This window comes from Parasteatoda tepidariorum, chromosome 9 (genome assembly GCF_043381705.1).
Source record: "Parasteatoda tepidariorum isolate YZ-2023 chromosome 9, CAS_Ptep_4.0, whole genome shotgun sequence".
NCBI lineage: Eukaryota > Metazoa > Arthropoda > Arachnida > Araneae > Theridiidae > Parasteatoda > Parasteatoda tepidariorum.
The window spans coordinates 76,389,053-76,401,705 of NC_092212.1; the positions used below are offsets into that span (position 1 = coordinate 76,389,053).

The 12,653-nt window shown below is 28.0% G+C and overlaps 1 protein-coding gene across 5 annotated transcripts in view; it reads left to right on the plus strand.

The window, feature by feature from the left end:
- LOC107450466 (PP2C-like domain-containing protein CG9801) overlaps window positions 1-12,653 on the plus strand; it is a 130,500-nt gene that overhangs the window by 82,437 nt on the left and 35,410 nt on the right. For 2 of the 5 annotated variants that reach the window (XR_011637650.1, XM_016066266.3), the window contains exon 1: window positions 688-1,031. The exons of 1 other annotated variant lie outside the window; for it this stretch is intronic. Coding sequence is in view for 3 of the 4 variants with exons in the window: in XM_016066266.3 (XP_015921752.2) it covers window positions 892-1,031 (140 nt within the window). In the remaining variant the exon portion in view is untranslated. Of the gene's footprint in view, window positions 1-687; window positions 1,032-1,117; window positions 1,140-12,653 lie in introns of those variants that run through there. 2 more of the 5 variants (XM_043047875.2, XM_071185116.1) reach the window with 2 other exon arrangements.

A 12,653-nucleotide genomic window follows, 5' to 3' on the forward strand; every position in this document is an offset into this window, starting at 1 on the left:
TCTTTTAATCGGACCCTTCACAAATTTGTTTATGTTTATTATTGTTTCATAGCTTTTAAAATTGAATTTAAAAAATATATCTTCATACAATTCGACTTTTTATAAGAAAATGCGCAACTTTTAATACAGAATTTTAAAAAATATATCTTCATGCAGTTCTACTTACTTTTTATGAGAAAATGCATAACTTTTAAAATTGAATTTAAAAAATATATCCTCATACAGTTCGACTTTTTATAAGAAAATGCGCAACTTTTAATACAGAATTTAAATAATATATCTTCATGCAGTTCTACTAACTTTTTATGAGAAAATGCGTAACTTTTAAATTTAAGAAATATATATTAACATCGTTCGGCTTCTTATAAGAAGATGTGTAACTTTTACAACAGAATTTAAAAATACGTATATATTAATATTGTTCGACTTTTTCATGAGAAAATGCTCAATTTTTAAAACTTAAATTGAAAAAGCATTATGTTATCACAAAAAAATTTTTATATGAGAAAATGCGCATATTTTTAAACTGAATACATAAAAATATATTAATTCAATTCGACTTTTTATGAGAAAATGCTCAACCTAATGTTTATTTTCTTATCTTCAATATTCCATTGATTTTGCCTGTTTCATTTGGCGAGGATGGAAATAAATTTCAAGCCAAGCAACCAGCGCCAAATCAAACACAATTCATTTCAAAGCAACCCTTGATCCCTCTTGCATCTTCGAATCCGAGCCAAAGCAACTCTGTGCGGTGTTTTTCTCTCAGAGATGCAGCATCAAAACATTCGATAGAGTCCAGTAGGGTTGTTGAAGAAGAAGTCACCAGGGGAAAGTGTCGTCGTGATATTCTCTTCGATTTAAACCGAAAATTGTGGCGTCTCTTTCGCCATGCCAACGCTAAGGGAGAAAATCGCTGGATTACTGAGGCAAATACCTCATCAAACGGATAATTCTAAATTAGAAAAAAATCCAACTACTCATCCCGGCTCTACGCCACAGGAATCCTTCATTCAGAAGTATTTGAATGGGTAAGTTCAGATTTTTTTTTCATTCTTTTTGAGGTTTGTGGGAAAATCGTTTGCGGGTTGTAAACAAAGCACTTCGCTGTGTGTATGATTCGACTCAACGTTCGAAATGTATGACTGGTTGCTGAGTTACGAAACAGTAAAAATTTCTCGTGTATGTTTACCTATTTTAAATATGTTAATTTGGATTTTATCTATTAGATCGTATATTATCTATAGATTTGAAACGTCCAATGAGTTATTTTACTATAGATCCGTCATAAACTTTGTTTTTTCGCTATTTTTCTAAATCTATTTAACTTTGAAATGTATGACTGATAACTAAGTTATGTAACAGATAAAATATTTACATAATTTAAATGTGTATTCTGATTTTTTCCAAGTTATTAATTTTCGTAACTTGTTACTGATACAGTTAAGATTTGTGTTCTATTTACTTAATTTGAATGTATTTTCGGAATATTTTTGAAGTTATTTTATTTTCCAAATGTCCGAAATCGTAAACATTTGTTGAAAACTACTAACTTAATTTAAATGGGTTTGTTATTTGGAATTTTATTTTAAATATATCAAATATTGAAATATTACTAACTGTTACTGATAACTAAATTACATAACAGTAAAAATATGTTGTTACCTAATTGTTCTAAAGTAATAAATTTTTCTTTAAAATTTTTCTGAAGTTATTAAATTTTTTAAATGTTTGATAGTTGAGTCATGTAACTGTATTTTAGTAATAACTCTTACCTTAGTATAATTAGTAACAGTGCGGTATGGAACAATATCGTTGAAATTTATTTTTATTTTTTTGGAAGTTTTTTTCCAAGTTATTAAATTTCTTTTTACTGATGCATTCTTGTGATTGCATCATAATATTGTTAAAATCTGAGTTAAGAAATTAACACTGCTTTGTGGGATGTATAGCTTCAGATCTAATGATTTATTTTTAATTTGAATTATTCATTTATTGAAAATTCGTTTTATTATTATTCAAATAAATAGTTACGGTATTGGTAATAACATATCTTTTCAACTAAGCTTGGGGAATATATTATTATTATTATAATAATTTCAAAATTTTATTGGGGGAATCAAGAACATGAGGTTTTGTAAAATTTGAGATTTCCTCGTTCAGTTTGCTGTATATGCACGTTAAATTTTACTTTGTATTATTAAACTCGTTGTTTCGTTGCTAATTTGCCATATCTATTTGCATATAATTTTTTCTTTAGGATTTTTATATAACTTAGGCTTAATGCAAGAATGTGTATATATATCTGCTACTTAATGCTTGTCAAATTCGTGATTTCGTTGTACGTGTTTTACATATTCTTTATGAATTCTATAATACATTGTGATTTTATGCAAGAATGTTTGTATAGTCTGTAGATTAACAGAAAAATAATGTCAATGTTTGACAAAATATTATGTATTTTCTGTTCTTTCAATGGCTCTATTTTAAATTTAGGGTTTTAGAACAGTAGAAGCTGAACTTTTAAGAGGTGGAACGGTTAAGAAAAATAAAATAATAAAAAGACGATTAATATTATGACTTCTTTTTCTTTAAATTTTAGCTAACATTTGTAATGCTTTTAAATTAAATATTACTAATTAAGACATTCCTTTTTAGATAATTAATTTTTTACCATTTATTGAAACTAATATCTGAAAAATAATCGACTTGTACTATAATTAATTTTTTTCCTGTTAAAAGCTAAGTATGCAAAACTTCAAACTTTCTTTTTTATTTCGAAAATATTGTGCATATTTGTAAACATTATATACAATTCTCTGTATTTGACTTAGAATTTTTGATATAAATTGATATTGTTCTTTTCGCAATTTTATTTTATAACTTTCGTTGAACAGCCGACCTAATTGTTTGGGTTTACGACCACCAATGTTAAACTCCGTTGCCCTGTAAGTTTGAATTCAAGCCAGAAGACAAGGGAATACCTGGATCAAGCTTTGGGAGAAATTTGCCTTCGTGGAGGACTTTTTTGATGAAACTGACACTGATTTGTGTTTTATGGAGGAGAACACACGAAAACCTCCCACAGTTAGCCAGGCTGCAAGGGGACTCTTACCCATGATCCATCTACCACTGTGGATATTTTATGTCAGCTCTGTAATCGGTGCGAGCCGGGTGCGGAATTCGTATCAATATGGCATCGCTGGGATTTCGAACCCCATTCATAGAAGAAATTTGGCTCCGTTAACGGACCCTTCACAAAATATTTTAACTTAAAAACGAACCTTCACAAAATAGTTTATCTTTTAATCGGACCCTTCAGAAATTTGTTTATCTTCATTATTGTTTTGTTAATCGAATAAGCCTTTCTCAAGAAGGGGGGGGGGGAGAAAGACAGATGTAAACGAACTAAATTTTGTTTTCCGCCGACGATTCTTCCTTTATTCATCCGAAATGAATATTCTGTGTTGAGCAGTATAGGCTAAATACCAAATATTTGTATGTTGTATCGCTAATTTAGTAGTTGCAATTACTGTCTATTTTTTAAAATTTAATTTTTTTTAATTATAATTTTACAGTGTTGAGCATAATCTTGTCTGTCTTTACAATTTAAAAACTCATTGAAAAAGTTTTTTTGCAATAACGGACCCTATTTGCACAAATTCACAAAATCGGACCCTGGTTGAAAGAATGTGACTTAACGTCTATTTTATGTTCACAAATTACGAGTCATTTTTTCACAATTTTAACAAAAACGGACCTTTCACAAAATGTCTGGACAGACCCCTGCATATTAAAGTATGGAACTTTTTTTTCATGTGTCCCCTTCTGTAAAGGTCGCGTTCTTTTAATTTACCGTCAAATTTACTCGCAGCCTCAAAAATTGCAAAATAAGCTTCGAAAATAAAAACTTCGACATTTTGTTAGTATATTTTACTTTACTACTGAAGCAGAACATTTATTTTAGGTGACGAGAATAAAATGTCTGTTTTAATTTTTACAATGAAAATCCGAAACACGAGGACGGAGTTGGATGACACGCTCAGAAAATCTGTTTGTACAGTCGATTAACAATGAAACCGTCGATTGGAGCTTCTGATAAATTCGGTCGAACGGATTTCCGACATTTATCTCTGTTTAACAGATGTTAGTTCCTGGTTTAAAATAACGAGAAAGTTAGTTTGCATATTGGCGATGTTAGAAAATGGTTGGCTGATTTTTGATTAATGTAATTCCCTCCCTTTTTTTTTTGTTTAATTATTTATTTATTCAGTTTTCAGTTTTGTGGTGGAAAATGCGGAAGATATTTTTAAAAAAATTATTACGAATTTTAACAGATTTTCCGAACATGAATAATATTCTTTCTATAATAAGGTTGTTTATAAAGCATTGACAGAGGTTTTTTTTTTTTTTAGCTTTATTTAATTAGTCACGTGACTGTAAAGCACGTGAAAATTGAATACGAGAACCTATTTTTTACAATTAGAAACAATTTAATAAATATTTTTTACAATTATAATCATTGTTTATTTATTCAGTTTCGTGGGATACGGTTTAATACGGAAGATATTTTAAAAAAATTATTGCGAATTTTAAAAGATTTACCGAACATGAATATTGTTCTTTGTATAATAAGGTTGTTTATAAAGCATTGACAGATTTTTTTTTAGCTTTATTTAATTATTAATGTTATGATATTTATTTTTTAGTCACGTGACTGTAAAGCACATGAAAATTGATTACGAGAACTTATTTTTTATAATTAGAAACAAGTTAATAAATATTTTTTACATTTACAATCATTGTTTATTTATTCAGTTTCCAGTTTTGCGGTGGGAAAATACGGAAGATAATTTAAAAAATTTATTACGAATTTTAACAGATTTTGCGAACATGAATATTATTCTTTGTATAATAGGGTTGTTTATAAAGTATTGACAGATTTTTTTTAGCCTTATTTATTAACGTTAAGATATTTATTTTTTAGTCATGTGACTGTGAAGCACTTGGAAATTGATGACAAGAACCTATTTTGTACAATAAGGAAAACGTTGATTGATTTTTGTTTAGCTTTGTTAATACAAATATCTTAAACTCGCTCGTTTTGAAAATTACTTATTTAAGTTAATAAGGCTGTTAATAAAGCGTTGATAATTTTTTTAGTCATATTTTTTTCTTAAGTATTTACTGTGAAAATATTTAGCTTAATGACTCGAAAACATTTTGAAAACTGATTATGAGCCCTAAGCGTAAAATGATCATAAAAAAATAGCGATCATTAAAAACGCTCTTAAAAAGAATGTTTTTTTTTAATAAAAACGCTGATAGAAAGAAAAGTTAATAAGAAGAAAATCCAAAGGGAAACATGAAAAAAAAAAAACAATATTTGCTCTGAAATATTGAGACGTTGAAAAACTCAGTTTTCTATGTTACTAGTTATCTGTCTTACCTAGAAGTGGCAGAATTAAGTCTTGCCGAATATTCGGCAAAAGGGCCCGAATACCGAAAAGTGACGGAATATTCGTTATACCCCTATTATAAAATTCGTTTATCCAAAAATTATTCCATGCAAAAAATAACTTATAGTAAATACTTATTGTTTATTATTTTATNTCGATATGCAACAAAAAATGATCAACCCAACTAAAAAAAAAAATATTTGGAAATAATCTTAAAAATAAGAAAAAACGATGATTTAATACACTAATGATTATTTCTGAAATGATGGTAAGGTAAACATCTTTCAAAAAAGAAAGAAAAATCCTAAAATCTTATGAGGAAAAAAAAATTTTTTTAAAAAAATTGCGGGAAAATTTATCGAATTTCGTTCCGGTTTTTTGGTTTTCCGGTTTTCTCATTTCCGGATAACGGGTTCTGTATTGTACCCCTATTATAAAATTAGTTTACCCAAAAATTATTCCATGCAAAAAATAACTTATAGTAAATACCTATTGTTTATTATTTTATTTAATAATAGTCTAAAAAACTTTGAATTGTACGGTATACAATTTTATACACTGTTTTAAAGTATGCAATTTTATAAGAGAAAAAAACAAAATGTGAACGATATCGGTTAAATAGTACCTGAAAAATTGAATTTTTAAAATTGGTTTTCTCATTTTCTCTTAGACCGAATTCGCCCAAATACTTTACCTTGTCATGTAAAATTACATTCTTTAAAATGATGTAAAAATTTTATACCTTTCAACTCAAACTAAAAAGCTGAATAAATGGCAGCATTATCATTTAAATATATTCTTCATCCTATTCCTTTTAAACTGATTAAGTACAAATTGTATATGCAAATGAAGTCTTAAACACAATTTAAGACCAAATATTTATGTATATTTTATTTTATTTGTCCCTATATTTCAATGGCGATAATAGAATCAACTGCTGCCAACATCTTTGTCAAACGTTTTTGAAAGAATTGTTCTATGAAGCGATAAATAGTTAGCTGTTGCAAATAATAAGGCATTCTTTGTTAAATACATGCGAACGAAATTCTCCTTGCTGATTAAAGATTCGAGATGTTTGTCATTGACACAATAACAAAGACACGATCTAGGGTGGAAAGGTGTTTTTAATTTATTAATTAAATAATATTTCTATTATCTTATCTAATGTTTCNAGTAATGACAAAGAGTAAAACACGAATTAAATCATTGAGTATTTAATTATTGCCTTAAGAAAGACATGTAAACGAATTAAGTTTTGTCTTCGGCAGACGCTTCTTCCTTTGCTCGTCCGAAATGAATATTCTGCGTTCAGCAGTATAGGCTAAATACCAAATATTTGTCTGTTGCATCTCTAATTTAGTAACAGCAATTGCTGTTTATTTTTGGAAATTTAATTTTTTTAATTATATATTTACAGTGTTGAGCATAATCTTTTATGTCTTTACAATTTAAAAACTCCTTGAAAAAGTTTTTTTTACCATACGGACTCTTTGCACAAATTCACAAAATCGGACCCTGGTTGAAAGAATGTGACTTAACGTTCATTTTATATTCACAAATTACGAGTAATTTTTTTCACAATTTTACAAGAACGGACCTTTCACAAAATGTCTGGAAAGACCCCTGCTTAAGTGTAAGGCACTTGGGAGTAGTTTTTTTTTTTATAAATATTTTATTTGGCGGTAGAGTTTTAAAATATTATTTATCACTTAAAAACATCGCCAATTCGATAGATTTTTCTAGTTAAGTAAATTTCAGTAAAATTAATAAATTTTTCTCAATTTCAACTCATTTTTATGATTTCAAACAATGCAGCGTTGAAGCAACAGAGAAGGGAGAAGGCCTCAGCACGGATCATTTTAGTAGTCCGACGTTACGAACATAAACTGCTCTGCTCAGTGGGGAATGATGAAGTAAGAATTATGTAACCACGGTCGGGCTAATGAAAGGCTGTGAAAGATGTCATTTTAGACTACTATAGGATCAAATTTCTTGTTTATGGTAACCTGTGCTTAGACCTTTCTTCAAGAAAGTATTGGTTAAAGTACCTTTTCTATCATTGAAAAGTTGCATAGGCGATTATATTTTTTACAAAGCTGACTTTTTTCATATTGCTATTTTGCGCAAATTTCATAATTAGCATGAACGATGATTAACTATTTTAACGTTGACATATTTATTTTTCTCATAATCATTATTGAAAAAAAAAATAATAAAATGAAAAATAGCAGAGAGAGGATAAATTTTATTCAAATAAATTAATGCAGATAAAATTCTATTTTTCATTCTTTAAATTGTTATCACTTATTTAAAAGTAGAATTTAATTCTATTTATTGTATAGAAATTCCACTTATTATATTTATTGACTTCTAACATTTAGTAATTAGCGTTGATACTAATATATTCCTACAAAGTTATTATTTCTTGACTATTTTAGTTGGCACATTTATATTTCATTGTTTTTTTCTTATCTTTTTTCTAAAAAAGGAATAAAATAGATAAAGGAAAAGGTGTAATTAAAATTAATACATTAAAAATCCTATTAAATATTGTTTCTCAAAACTATAAACGACTATTAAACTGTCGAAACAATGTAATATTTTGTCAATGACTAAATATTTGTCCTTTGTCATGGCTCTAATTTCAAAACGCGTAATTTCTGCCCTTGGCATTGTTTTATCAAACGTCTGTTCTTTTAATACGATTTTGAAAGTTATTCCTTTAATTTTCGATTCTACTTATTTTATAAATAAAATCAAATTCTAATTATATTAAAAATTAATTATATTTAATCTCTAGCTTCAAATAATTAGCGTTAATGCTAATACTCCTATTAAAAATATTATTTTTTTTGTTGATTATTTTAATAATGACATTTATTACCTGATTAAAAACTTCATTCACTTCAAAAACTTGTTTCAAGTGCTTCAAAAATAGGCGTCCATTTTCAAGATTCGTCACATGTGAGTGAAAAAAACAAAACAAAAGGGATTTTAAATAATAACCGTAAAGTTGCCAACGAAAGATGAGAAATAAAACTAGAAAAGCACAGTATCTGAGAGAGAAAAGATGTAGGTATGTACTTTATTTACGATGCATTAGAGCTGAACAATGGGCTATTGGCGACGGTCTGGGAAACAGACATGGAAGACATGCCATCGCCATTTTAATCCTCTGCAGAGGGGATGACTCCCCTGTTTTGGTAGCCTGCCGACCTGCGCGCAAAGTCGAGCACTTTAGAAGAACAATTTGACGATGACCGATTCCGAGCATTCTCGGTTCCTACGCAGGCTGGTCAAAATGGCCATCCACCCGCTTATTGATCACAGCCAGTGATGCTTGACCTCGGTATTCTACTGGAAACCGTGTCTTTACGATCAGCCCACACTGCAGGACGAGAAAAGATGTAAAACAGAACAAGAAAAACCACAGTGGCCAAGAGGGGCAAATCAGGATTCATTGCATTTCCACGCGCTATGGAGAGGTGGGGAGAAACTAACGTCGTTAGCAAGGGAATCAGTATTCATATGAATGAGACAAGATTGCGGGGAATCATAATGAGCTGATGTTAGTGAGGTGGAAATAATTTTGGTACTGACGAAATTGAATTTATTCCCAAGATTCCAACATTGTGCAGCAATTGATGATTTTTCAAATTCTTGATAACGGACATATCTATCGTGTTCTTTAAGTATAAATTTTAAAGCGTACCAAGGATGTAGCTTGGCTAGATCAGACAAACTAGACGTGCTTTAAAATTTAGACTTATGATTGATGATTTTTCGCACCAAAGATGTAGCTTGTTCACATCGGGCAAACTAGACGAGCATTAAAGTTTAGACTTATGATTGATTATTTTTCGCACCAAGGATGTAGCTTGTTCACATCGGGCAAACTAGACGTGCTTTAAAATTTAGATTTATGATTGATGATTTTTCGCACCAAGGATGTAGCTTGTTCACATCGGGCAAACTAGACGTGCTTTAAAATTTAGACCTATGATTGATGATTTTTCGCACCAAGGATGTTGCTTGGCTACATCGGGCAAACTAGACGTGCTTTAAAATTTAGACTTATGATTGATGATTTTTCGCACCAAAGATGTAGCTTGTTCACATCGGGCAAACTAGACGTGCTTTAAAATTTAGACCTATGATTGATGATTTTTCGCACCAAGGATGTTGCTTGGCTACATCGGGCAAACTAGACGTGCTTTAAAATTTAGACTTATGATTGATGATTTTTCGCACCAAGGATTAGCTTGGCTAAATCGGGCAAACTAGACGTGCTTTAAAACTTAAACTTAAGGAACACGAAACTTAAGGAACACGATAGATAAGTCTGTTATCAAGAATTCGAAAAATCTTCAATTACTGCACGTTGTTGGAATTAGGTCATAAATTCAATTTCGACAATGCCTAAATTATTTTTTTAAATAAAGAAAAATTGCAGCAGAGAGGGGACAAGTTTTTTTCAAAATAAATTAAAAAATTCTATTTCATTCTAAAATTCAAAACGACTGTTGACTGTCAGAACGTATTATGTTTTGTCAAAGACTTCAAAAACAAATTTGTCCTTCGTAATGGTTTTTGTTTCTGAAAGCGTAATTCCTGTCCTTGACATTATTTTATCAAAACGTCTGTTCTTATAAAACAATTTCGTAACTTTATTTTTCGATTCTGTTTGTTTTTACGACTAGTATTTTCCGATACTTTTCCATTTTGATTTGAGTATACTATAAAATCCTAGTGCAAGGTATTTATTTTATTCTATTTCGCTTTTTTACGTTCGAATAAATAAATATGCTTTTATGGTATAATAAATTGGGATCGATTTGAAAGAGGAATTGGTAATAAACTAAAGAAATCGATCAAATTCGTTCTATAACTCCAAATTTAGTTTTCTAGTACTGTGTTTTTATAAGGTAAACAAAATGTTTTTATTTTTTTTCCGTCGTAAATATGTATCTTAATTTTGAAATATTTATTGCGTATTAATTTTAATTTAGTATAAAATTTAGCTAGCTAAATTTTAAAATATGATTCTTTATGACTATTCACAATCAAAATAAAGTTTATTTCAAGATTTAAACCTGGATACTGAAAATTATCGAATCAAATTATAAGAAATATCATGGGGAACAAATTTCTAAAACTACAGAAAATAAATTTTAAAAAAAATAACGCTATTTTTCAAGCATAAATTATTGACAGATTTTAAATTAATTTACTTCAAAAAGAAAGAGAAGAAAATTTCGTTTTCGATTTTGTGCCGCTCGAAAAACTACCGAAAACCCTCAAAAACTACAGAAAAAAAGCGTTTTAAACTGTGAGAAATAAATTTCTAAAAAGTAAAAAAAGAGTGGAAAATAATGATTTTTTTAAAAAAATTATTAACGCGTGAATTAATTTATTGCAAGAAAAAGAATTTTTTTTTTTCAAAAATGAAATAAATTAAAAAAATGCTTATTTAAATTTTGAATCCTTTTTATTCGAAAATTGCGTGCCGAATCAACGGTATTAAATGTTATTGTAATAATTTTAAACCAAGAAAAACAACTTTTGTACATTTAAAACAAATATTTTACAAAACAGAAGGTATTTCTTAAAAATAAATTGACAACAAATTTGAAATTAATTTATTTAAGAAAAAAAATTTGAAATAAGAATTATATTCAATTTAATCATATTTGAAATAATAATTATATTCAATTTAATCATATTCAAATTTGAAATATAAATTATATTCAATTTAATCATATTCAAATTTGAAATTAAAATTATATTCAATTTAATCATATTCAAATTTGAAATATAAGTTATATTCAATTAAATCGTATTCAAATTTGAAATAAAAATTATATTCAATTTAATCGTATTCAAATTTGAAATAAAAATTATATTCAATTTTATCATATTCAAATTATATTCAATTTTAAATCTTCAGTGCTCGGTTCTTGAAAATAAAAACGTCATTTTTGAAACTGTAAATGTAATTAAATTAAATTACTGCAAAAAAAGAAATTTCGTTTAATTTGCTCTCAGTATCAACAACTACAGGCATTTTCAAGTCGTAAATCTGTTAATCTATTCAAAAATAAATAATAAATAAATGCGAAAAAATGAATATGTATTGTAAATATTTCATAGATATTTCAATTTTGTTCCTTTTCCCACTTCTGACTTTTTAATTTTAAATCTGTCTTTCAACATTGTAACAGAGATTAATCTTATCAAATCGTATTATATGAAAAACTAATACTTGTGTCGGTTAATAAAGGAAATAATTTTATTTATTGAAGAGATATATATCTTAAAAAGGCCGGCTGATTCCAAAGTACACTGAATTATCTTCAAAATTCAGTGATAAGGAAGTTATCAATCAGTAGCTGAAATTACATGCTCATCAGCTGGTAGGATAATTTAGTTTGTCTTCTTTTTGGATGTAGCCGGAATTAAGTAAATTAAAACTGATAAAACGAACGATTTCTTTTTTATAGATAAATTTGTGGATCCCAGTTTATTAAATAAAGATAAGCATCAAAAAGTACCGAGCAAAATTTTGCAGACGATTGTTTATTTTCAGATTTTAATAATTATTTTTGTTTGTAAAATTTTTTTGTTCATTTTGTTGGAAAATTTCAGATTTTTTTTTATCGAAGAAAAAAATATAACTTGAGCGTTTTTTTTTTTTTTACTTAGAGAATTGTGGACATTTTTCGAAATTTTTTTTTTAGTGCAACTAACTATTTTATTCGTTTTTATTTGACAAATTTTCAGAATTAAGCGTAACCGTAATCGTTCCTGTTTTCACTTTTTCAAACATCTTGTCGTTTTTTAATTTTTTTATCCCCTCTTTTTGTTATTAATTTTATTTAAAGGAGAAAAAAAGCTCTGGATTTCTGTATTTTCATACTTAAAGCGAAATAGTTTTCCTTTATTAATATTTAACTATTGTATTTGTTAAAAGGTAATAATTTTCAGTTAACGGTAGTTGCTTATAGTTTTACTGTTTTGTGTGTACTTGAAGAGTCTAATTGTATTTCAACTTTTTCACTTTTCGCATTTTTGTTTAATTTATTGTTGTAATTAATTATTTTTTGAAATTAAGTTTTTACAATAACATAAATGACTGATTTAGGTTCTATATAGGTTTAGATTATGTTCTATATAAGTTAAGGTTTGGTTCTATGT